The sequence below is a fragment of the Arvicola amphibius genome, chromosome X (assembly GCF_903992535.2).
Source record: "Arvicola amphibius chromosome X, mArvAmp1.2, whole genome shotgun sequence".
NCBI lineage: Eukaryota > Metazoa > Chordata > Mammalia > Rodentia > Cricetidae > Arvicola > Arvicola amphibius.
In genome coordinates this window covers 109,832,079-109,842,416 of record NC_052065.1, presented here as the reverse complement: position 1 = coordinate 109,842,416, position 10,338 = coordinate 109,832,079, and the positions used below count along the sequence as shown (strand labels likewise).

At 37.2% G+C, this 10,338-nt stretch overlaps 1 protein-coding gene across 1 annotated transcript in view; it reads right to left on the bottom strand.

Moving 5' to 3' along the window:
• Positions 1 to 1,176: 1,176 nt before the first annotated feature.
• The window catches only part of Cul4b (cullin 4B), a 41,309-nt gene continuing 32,147 nt past the window's right edge, over positions 1,177 to 10,338 (bottom strand). Inside the window, exons 18-22 of the mRNA XM_038316469.1 lie at positions 9,538 to 9,651; positions 8,486 to 8,591; positions 7,111 to 7,283; positions 5,672 to 5,824; positions 1,177 to 1,340 (exon numbers count right to left, since the gene is read on the bottom strand). Coding sequence (XP_038172397.1) covers positions 1,245 to 1,340; positions 5,672 to 5,824; positions 7,111 to 7,283; positions 8,486 to 8,591; positions 9,538 to 9,651 — 642 coding nt within the window. The 3' untranslated portion in view covers positions 1,177 to 1,244. The remainder of the gene's footprint in view (positions 1,341 to 5,671; positions 5,825 to 7,110; positions 7,284 to 8,485; positions 8,592 to 9,537; positions 9,652 to 10,338) is intronic.

Sequence of the window (10,338 nt, the reverse complement as noted above, 5' to 3'; positions counted from 1 at the left end):
CTCACATTTTGAATCTGAAGAGCAATACTTTTGTTATTTTGTGTGTGTGAACAATTTGGGGACATTTCCCTGAAAAGCAGGTGTCTAGTGGCTATGAGAACTCTTAAATTCAAGCAATTAAAAAAAAGAATCCAGGACTTGACATTTTCAAATAGGGAGTGTATAAGGGAGACAAGGGAGAAGCATATGTAGAGTTTCTGCAAGTCAGGAGGTGGATGAAAGTTAAAGCTTTGTTTACCAACAGACAAGAGATGCTTCCAAAAAAATCCCACTTCAGTAGAAAAAAATGGAATGCAAATCCTAGGAAGCCTCTAATAACTGACAATTGGCCCAAGTTAAAGACAAACGATCCAAACAACATTTAAAGATTGAAGCATAATGAAAAGTAGCTGGTGATTTTTGTTCCTGTAGTCTACAAAACAGTTGATTTTGGTCTCCTGTGATTTTCATACTGTATTCATTTTTAATAAAGAGAACTGGATTTCCCCCTCTTACTATGCTCTTCTAGGGCAAGGTGGTCAGCAACTTTTCTATTTTATCTATTTAATAAGTACCTGTTAATCAGCTCAGTAAATTTGGGGCTAAGTCATGTGTACACATCCCATACTCATAAATGGAAACCTTTAGGATGTGACTATGTAAGGTATTATGGAAGTAACTGTCACCCTACTTGAAAATTTTGTTTCCAAATAAGGTTTCTTAACCAATCCCTTCAGTGTAACAGAATGCCAACAGCAATAACAACTTATTTTTCTTTTCAAGGGAAACCACAAAATGGGTGAACAAACAAGTCCAGGGTGGTTTTTCTATTTGATAAATACATCCAGAACTCTGTACAGTAAATAAAGTTTGCATGCAGTTTAAGTATCTTTAAGTGACTTTTAAGCAAATAAACCTTTTGCTTCATTGACGATGTATAAGAATCTCCCTCCCTGCTTTTAATGGCCATAAGGGTCTCTTCCCCAGTTCCAAAAGGAATCATGAAGACCAGGAACTTTCTTAAAGAGTTTTCTGCACATCATACTAAATAACATGCAAAGAGTCATCAACATTCTTCTCAAAGATTAAGTATTACTCTTTAAAATGGGCATGTTAACCACTGAGAAAAGTCCACGCAACTATTCCCATTACACTGCTTCATTTGGTCATCGGAAGTATAAAAAAAGTCAAATAACATGAGATTCAACAAGTTAGTTTATCCAATGGCTACGGCATATGACAACAAATGTTCCAAGGCCAACATTCTATGCGATATAGTTGTACTGGTTTGGGTTTTCTTTATCTCTTTCCATGTAGTCCCGATCAATTAGGGATTCTATTCTCTTCTTTAGATCTGCAGGCTGTAAGAGAAAACGTATTTTCAATGCAAAGCTCATAATCACCAGTATAAGCCCATCTACCAACATCCCATCAAAAAAGAGAACAAGGGCTAGGAGTAATTGAACAGAGGCAGGCAGATTGCTATGAGTTTGAGGCCAGTCTGGTCTACAGAGCAAGTTCTAGGACAGCCAGAGCTACACAGAGAAACATGGTCTTTAAAAAAAAATGAGGGGGGAGCAAGAACAAAAGCAGGTATGGTGACACCTGCCTGTAACCCTGCTCAGGAGGCTGAGGCAGGAGAGTCACAAGCTTGAGGGTGGTCTGGAGCTTGTCAGTCAGATCCTGTCTTAATCCCCCACCAAGGTGTTTATTTATATACTATATAAATATTATAATATCATACTTATATCATTATATAATATTTCCTACTACTTTAATTTTACTACGTTTTTTAGATTTATTTTTATGTTTTGCTTGCATGTTTGTTTATGCACCACATGTGTGCAGTATCCATGGACGCCAGAAGAGGGTGTCAGATCCTCTGAAGATGGAGTTAAAAAAGATGTATTAGCCACCATGGATACTAGAAATCAAACCCAGGTGCTCTGAAAGTACAATCAGTGTGCTCGTTCTTACTTCCTTTCTTTTTTTTTTCTCTGAGTAAGAGCCCTAGCTGTCCTGGAACTCGCTCTGTACACCAGGCTGGCCTCAAACTCACAGAAATCTGCCTGTCTTTGCCTCCCAAGTGCTGGGACTAAAGGCACGCACCACTGCTGCCTGGCAGTCAGTGTGCTTTACTGCTGAATCACCTCTCCCAGTCCTACTTTTATTGAACCATCTCCAGCCCCCCACTTTTATTTTAAAAATATATTCTGAGAACCAGATAATTTCTATAATACAAAAAACTCAACTCATTAATTTCACACAGGAACACATTATAAGTTAGAGAAACAACATTATTTAGTTCAATAAAGATACCTTGAAATGACAAGTACATTATTATTAACTCAAGGTAAAAGCCAGTTCTCCAGTTTTTATTTTTATAAATTGAAGTTTAAAACATTACTAAGCTGGGAATGATGGTACACTTTAAGTCCAAGAACTCAGGAGGCAAACAAAGGCAGACAGATGTGTGTGAGCCTAAAGCCAGCCTGGTCTACATAATGAGTTCTAGGCCAGCCAGAGAGTATCATAGCAAGATCCAAATTAAGACCCAAGTCTCAAATTAAGTTAAATTTAATTAAATGCAGCTGGAGCACTGTAGTGTACTTCTATAATCCCAGCAAGTGGGAAGGCAGAAGCAACAGGATTGAGAGTAAGACCTGCTTGGGGTACATAGTAAGACACTGTCTCAAAAAGACAAACAACAAAAACACTGAAATTAAGTAACTAAACAATACAAACAAATTTAAAAATGTATAAGAGAATTTATTACATAAACTAAATGAAATACTAGACCTAGAAGCATAGGCCTATAATCCCAGCTACTAGGCTGACTGAGAAAGACTGTGAGTTCAAGAAGGTTGGCAAAAACAAAAGAAAAGTGGGGGTGGATGAGACTTTTTCTTGATGGTATAGCACTTGTCTAGCATATGCAAGGGTCCTAAGTTATATTACCCAGAACCAAACATCCATATAACTACATGAAATTTGATAAAATATCACATTAACTCACACCTATATATTTCTGGCTAACTATAAATTTTAACTACATATACAAGTGATTTGGATTTCTGAATCTTGTAGTTAGTTTAAAATTTATGACAATTTAGAGCTGGGCACGATGGAGCATGCATATATTCTTAGCCTCAGCTACAAAGGGAATTCGAGTCTCACCTGGGATGTATCAAATTCTCTCACAAACAACAACAGCAACAATAAAATTATAGGGCTAGAGAAATGGTTGCAGGGAATAGTAGTGTACACTGTTCTTGAAGAGGACCCAAATTTGGTTCCAGCACCCATGCCAGGTGGTTCACAACTGCCTGTAACTCCAGCTCCAAATGGAGCTGACACTTCTGTACACAAGTAAACACCCACAGAGACACATAATTGAAAATAAAATCCTTTAACCAGGCAGAGGCAGACGGATCTCTGTGAGTTCGAGGCCAGCCTGGTCTACAAGAGCTAGTTCCAGGACAGGCTCCAAAGCCACAGAGAAACTCTGTCTCGAAAAACCAAAAAAAATTATAACCATGCATTGATAATTATATGCATTGATGATTATACTCATCACTTGAATAAAAAAGCTACTGTGTGTGTGTGTGTGTGTGTGTGTGTGTGTGTGTGTGTGTATGGCATTCTTTCGTATGAACAGGTGATTGACTGGTTCTAGAACCCTGACATACCCAAATTTGCTAATGTTCAGTATTTGCATATAACTTACTGCTATCATCCAGTACAATTTACAATGCTTTCAGCCAGGTGTACTGACACACACACACAATCCTAGCACTGGAGAAGTTGAGGTAAGAGGATCATGTTTTTTGAGGTCAGTCTGAGTTACAGTCAGACCCTGATATAAACACACAAATATTTTCACATCACTTACAATATCCAAAATTCAATATAAACATATAGAATTTTATTATACTGTTATTTATAGTTCAAATACTGAAGAGGAAAAAATGAATATTCAATATTGGTGCAATTTTTTCTTAAGATGAGAATCTTATTACATTACTGAGGCTGATCTCAAACTCATGGGCTCAAATAATACTCATAGCTGTTAGCTATGAGTACATGCCACTGCACACAGCTAATGCATCTGTTTGGCTTTTGGTTTTGTGTGTTTTTTGAGACAGTGTCGCTCTTTGTAATTCTTGCTGTCCTCAAACTCAAGAGATCCGCCTATCTTTACCTCCCCAGTGCTGGTATTAAAGGTATTCACACTACTATACCCAGCCAGCTAATGTATTCTTTTGTTTGTTTTGACTTTTCAAGATAAGGCTTCTCCATATAATAGTCTTGGCTGTCCTGGAACAAGCTGGCCTCGAACTCACAGAGATTCACCTGCCTCTGTCTCCCGAGTGCTGGGATTAAAGGTGTGTACCACTACCACTTGGCTTAGCTAATGCATTCTTAAAGGATGTTTTTAACATTTGATTTGTTGAAGTCACAGATATAGAATTGATGGGTACGAAGGGCTAACTTCCAAGTCAGCCTTGGAACACAGCAAGACTCTAACTCAAGAACAAAACAAAACAGAAAACAAATGAGAAAAATAGGTACATAAAATTCCATTTAGTAACACCGAGATTTAAATATCAAATGGCTTTGGCTTAGTTATGACCTAAGTTATAGAGTAAATGATCTCCTCCATTCTAATATCAGTAAGTGCTCTTGCTTGAGGTAAAATGATTAGGCGAGCATGTGTATATAAGTGTACTAATGAGGCGGCAGTTTGAGGTTTGAAGCAGCATCCTACTTTCTTAGAAGTAATAGCTACTATACATACCTACATGCATACCAAACTTAATACTGACAGTTTTATACTTCCCATCCCATTTAAGCTCAATGTAATAGTACGAGTTAAGTTTAATTATCAATTCCAAACAAGTTCAGCAATATTAAATGACCTAAGTTGCAAGGAATCTTAATAGCCAGGAGCCTATTATTATTACAAAAGTTTAGAAATTTTTTTTATTTTGCTTTTTGAGAGAGGGTTTCTCTGTAGTTTTGGAGCCTTTCCTGGAACTTGCTCTGTAGACCAAGCTGGTCTCAAACTCACAGAGATCCTGCCTCTTGCCTCCCAAGTGTTGGGGCTAAAGGCCTGCACTATCACCACCCAGTCTAGAAATCTTTTAAAATTTGGAAAATAGTACAACACCTCATTGTCTAAACACCTTTATTACTACTGGACATTTGCATTGGAACGTACCAATGTACAGACCAATTTCAGCTTACTAGAACTATTATTAGACATTTTCAAAAGACACTAAAAGTACTTTACCACTAAGATACACCCAGCAGCCTCTTACAAATTTGAGAAAACATTTATATAAGGTAAACTAAACAAGATATAACTCAATCTAATAACCAAATATGTCAAATGCCAAGGTATCTTCAGAAAAGAAGATTCAAAAGATACATAATAAATTAACTTCAAAACTTTCAAAGGCACATTTACTCACTAAACTTTCAAGTACCGGAGGTGGGGTGGGGTTGTAAATTGTTTCCCCAATTTATCAGTTGTATACATATATCAACAAAAGTTCTTTTGTGAATCACACGTATGGTCATTCCAAATGGCTTTAAGCTTTTTATCTATATTTGCAAGATTGGGGTCTAGAATCAAATATATTCTCTTTTATTTATAACAAGTCCAGTATGGAGACAGAGAAACACCTACTTTTACTGGAAATTTTAGCTGATTGTAGACTTCTGAAACAAGAAGATTGTGGCTAAGTGTTTTCCTCATCTTCATAATTCGGACAATCGCAGCATCAATTTGGTATTGTCTGTCTTGAAATACTCTTTCTGTAGTGCTTGCTTGTTCTTCAACCTAAAAAAATTATCAAATGAAGTCAAACTTAAATTATTAACACAAACTGTACATTAGGGGCATAACAGTGTTACTGTTCTAAAGGCACTGACTTATCTAAGTGGGCCCTTATAAATACAGACACAATAGGAAAAAACCCTTGACAAATATAGCTCCATTCTGTTCTAATCATATTGCCCTGTACCAATAAAGCAAAGCCTATACAGATTAAGAGAAAAATACCACCTTTCAGGACTGTGGTGATAAAACTCAGTTGGTCAAGTACCTGCCTACAAGCATGAGGACCTAATTTTTAAATTTAGATTTTCATGAACTCATGTAAAACCAGTTCCTTGAACTCAATACCTAGCTGGCCTAGCCTAATTACTGAGTTACAGGCAAAGAGTCCACCATAAGAAACAACAAAGATAATTCCTAAGGAATGATAATGGAAGTTATCCTCTGGCTTACACTAAAATTTAAAATATTCATACCCACTGAGCCAAAAAATTTACTTCCATAAATTCATCTGAAGAAAAAGATCAAAACAAAAACAAACAAACAAACAAAAGCCAGGCATTTTTAAAGATTAAAGATTAAAGATGTGTTGAACATCTTTAATTCCAGCATTTGGGAGGCAAAGGCAGGGAGATCTCGGAGTTCGAGGTCAGCCTGGTCTACAAGCTAGCTCCAGGACAGGCTCCAAAGCAACATAGAAACCGTCTCGAAAAACCAAAGCAAACCAAACCAAACTTTTAAAAACCAACCAAACAACTATATTGACTGCCAACCCTATTGTATTGATTCCTCAATAAAAAGAAACATAAAATCAAATACTGAAATGTATTACCTTAGTTAATAGTAACGGCAGCATTAGAAAATTAAGCTGTGGGACTGAGAGATGGCTCAGAGGTAAAAGCACTGGCCTTAACCATATGGTGCCTCACAATCACTATAAAAAGATCTGGTGCCCTTCTCTGGTGCACAGGCAGAACACTGCACACATAAACATACAAATAAATAAATAATCAACCAATCTTAAAAAAAAAATTAAACTGTAAATCTTGGGGCTGGAAACATGATTCAAACAGTTAAGAGGGCCTGCACCATAAAATTCCCAGCACCATTCCCAGCCATTCCAGCTCCAGTGGATCCAATACCCTCTTCTGACATATGGGCCCCAGGCCTGATGTGATGCAGACACATAGACAGGTAAAACACTCAAGCATATAATTTTTTAATCTGTAAATTTCTTCTATAAACAAACATAAACCTAATATAGTAGGATAAGAGCACAAAAAGTTTACCGTTTCTTTCATTTGGATTTGATTGATCTTAATCCTGAATAGTTTGTGTTTGAAATCGTCATTACAAATGAATTTGTCACCATCTTCGATATCTTTGCCCTTTGGATTTTTAGTCAGAACTCTAGCTTTGCCACAGGCTAGTGACTGCAGTGTTCTCCTTAATTCTCCATCCTCTGAAGAAATAATGGTTAGTCATTTATTTGTTAGTAGCATGTAGAACACTAGATTCAACATCAATTTAATTTTACACATTCTTTATTAAACTGTTTCCCTCCCCCAAGGTCATCAAAACCTGCTCTTTGTGCTATCTATCCAATAACATGTTTTTCTAGTTGTCTTCTAAAAGCATTCACTGTCACCCTATGAGGACAACTACCACAACTTGTGATGCAATATTTCCCTTCTCTCAGGTCAATGACTAAAATGACACACCACTTGGCTATTTTATTATCACTCCAGTATGCTGTATTCTCCATTAACCCTCTGTTTCATTGCTAATGATACTATTACTAACATAACCCAATGAAAACCCTAGAATCATCTTTTAAGTCTTCCTTCTCATTCATTTCGCTATGGTTCTAGTAATTTCATTTCTGTCAGAATCTTCTAACAGAAGCCCCTTAGGACTGTATGCCAGAATTATCTCTATAGTTTCTAGACGAGACTCTTTTTTTCTGTTCCAGATGGCTGGCCCTAACAATGCCAGGTAAGTTGCCCAAATAGTTTATTTTTTTCTAAGTTATATACTTTGAGTCAGTACAGCATAGGCTGTAGCTATATTCATCAGTCTATCTCTACATTTTACCTACTGAGTTTTAGAGCTCACCATTCTAAGCTACAAACTTTTCATGTTTCCTACCTACAATACCCAAGTCTTTTTTACACTATTTCCTTTATTTCATGTCTTCTCTCCAACCAAAATTTGAAGGCCCAACTCAAATTCCACTGCCTTCCACAATCTTGTTTCTCTTAACACACTTTTTGTTAGCACTACATACTGACACTTATTGGTCTTGAAATTATCAATACAGAGGAGGGAACTGTAGAGACATCACACCGTTTTAGAGTACTTTCTGGTCTTTCAGAAGACCAGATAGATGTCAGCTCACAGCATGGACACGGTAACTCACAAGCACCTAATTCAAGTTCCAGGAGATACAATGCCCCCTTCTGGCCTCAACAGGCTCCTGCACATGTGTATTATAGATATACTCCCACAGGCTCACAATACACACATAAAGAAATGAATGAATCATTTTAAAAAGGTCTACAGGAGAGGATTACTTCCTGGTATCTCCCTGAGCTCCGAACACAGTGACTACAACACAGAGCAGAGAACTACAATTGCTTGCTACTTGACAGATGCAATACAAACCTATCCCGGTAGCTTGCTTGATATCTTCTAAACTGAACTCCTCCCCTTCATTAAACATTAGCAGTACCAGGGTTTGAAAAAGAGAGACCTGAAGTTCTTTTTTGCCCTGTTAAAAGAAAAGGCAGAAGTTAGCCTATTAATCAAAAAAATTTTATAGGAAAAGCATTTTTAAGATTTAAATTTTTTTTCATTTTATATACCAACCAGTTTTCCCTCCCTCCTCTTCTCCCCACCTTGCCCCACCCAACACCCATCCACTCCTCAGAAAGGGCAAGGCCACCCATGGGGAGTCAACAGGAAAAGCATTTTTAATTAGTGAGTTAAGAAGCACAGATTAACAGTACCAAAACCCTGCTTCAGGTAGCAATAAAATGTGCACTTTGAGGTTTAGGTATGATTCCACAGAAAACAAGGTGAAGGATTAGTTTGCCTATTAATAGGGTTTTTTAATAATCCTTATTAAAACCAAACAAAGTAATGAAAATAACTCAGTCCTCTGTGAATCATTATAAATATTCACGATAAGCAGCAAGGAATTACTATTCTAAATGCATTTGTGAGACAAGGTTTCATGCAGCCCAGGCTAGACTTAATTGCTTTTTAGCCAAATATATGTTTGAACTCTCAATCTTCCTGCTTCTATCCCCAAAGATTACAGCCCTGTGCCACTATGCTCCACTTTCAAATGGATTTTGACTTGGTTAAGATCAATAATGAACAGCTGTAGAAATTTTTATTTAAAGATGGACATTGTTTGCCTTAATCTCTCACTCTGTTCTCTAGCATCCAGTAACATAATTTCTGACAAGATAACGTGAACTCTGCATCCTCAGCTAGAGAAAGAGTATTGCTTTTAATTTTAGAGAAGAGCCAACTCAATCGTTGAAAAGGTGATCATTTTAAAAAACATACAAAGTTATAACAAACTATCACTGTTGCCATGTGGTGTCACAGTCCCATTTATAAAACAGCAGCCTGAACCTTCCAAACAAGGGACATGACTTCCATATTAAAGATGAAGGCAGAAATTAGTTTTGGGAATATCCACTTACCTCTTTAAATTCAGCTTTTAGCACACAGTGTCCCAAAGTTGACTGCCACTGGAGTTTCCTGCCACTGTGTTTGCCTAAGTAAAATGTCTTGAAAATTTCCTGAAGCTTTACCATCTAAAGCAAATAAAAGTAAGTGTTTCTTTAAGCTGCATCTGCAATACCACCTTCAGTACTTTTTAAAATTTATTTATTATTGCCATGATCATGAAGGTCAGAAAACAACTTTCAGGAGTCAGTTCCCTTCTTCCACTTTGTAGGTCCTGGGGACTGAACTTCAGAGCTGAAGCTTTGGTGGCAAGTAAGTGTCTTCACCCATGGGCAACTTCAATGACTTTCCTCTCACCTCTCTTAACCCCATCTGAAATAACTTCTGATAGCTTTCATGATTATCCAGTAAGTATCAATCACTTTAAGGTAAAAATCTACCCGATGTAACAGGGCTTAGCAATCTTTACACTCTTTTAGCTCTTCAACTCTATCATTCCTTCACTTCTGGTGACTTGGGCTTCTATTGATTCTACTGATTCCCTTCTCTCACTGCCGCTTCTGCCCAAGTTTCTTTTGTAAGTCCTCTTCTTAACTATCTGCTAAATGTGAGCCTTTCTAAAGTTCAAGGTCTTCCCTTTCTTCTCTTCATCTTCACCATATTCTTCCCTTATTGAGGGAAATCTACTCTCTGGGCCGTCCAAGATACTTTCATAGAGGACTCCCAGTATCTTTCTCTATTCAACCTTTTAGGTTTTGGTCCCGAGTGGGACTGTTTCCAAGACATTAGGGGATACTCAATTATCCATCATATTC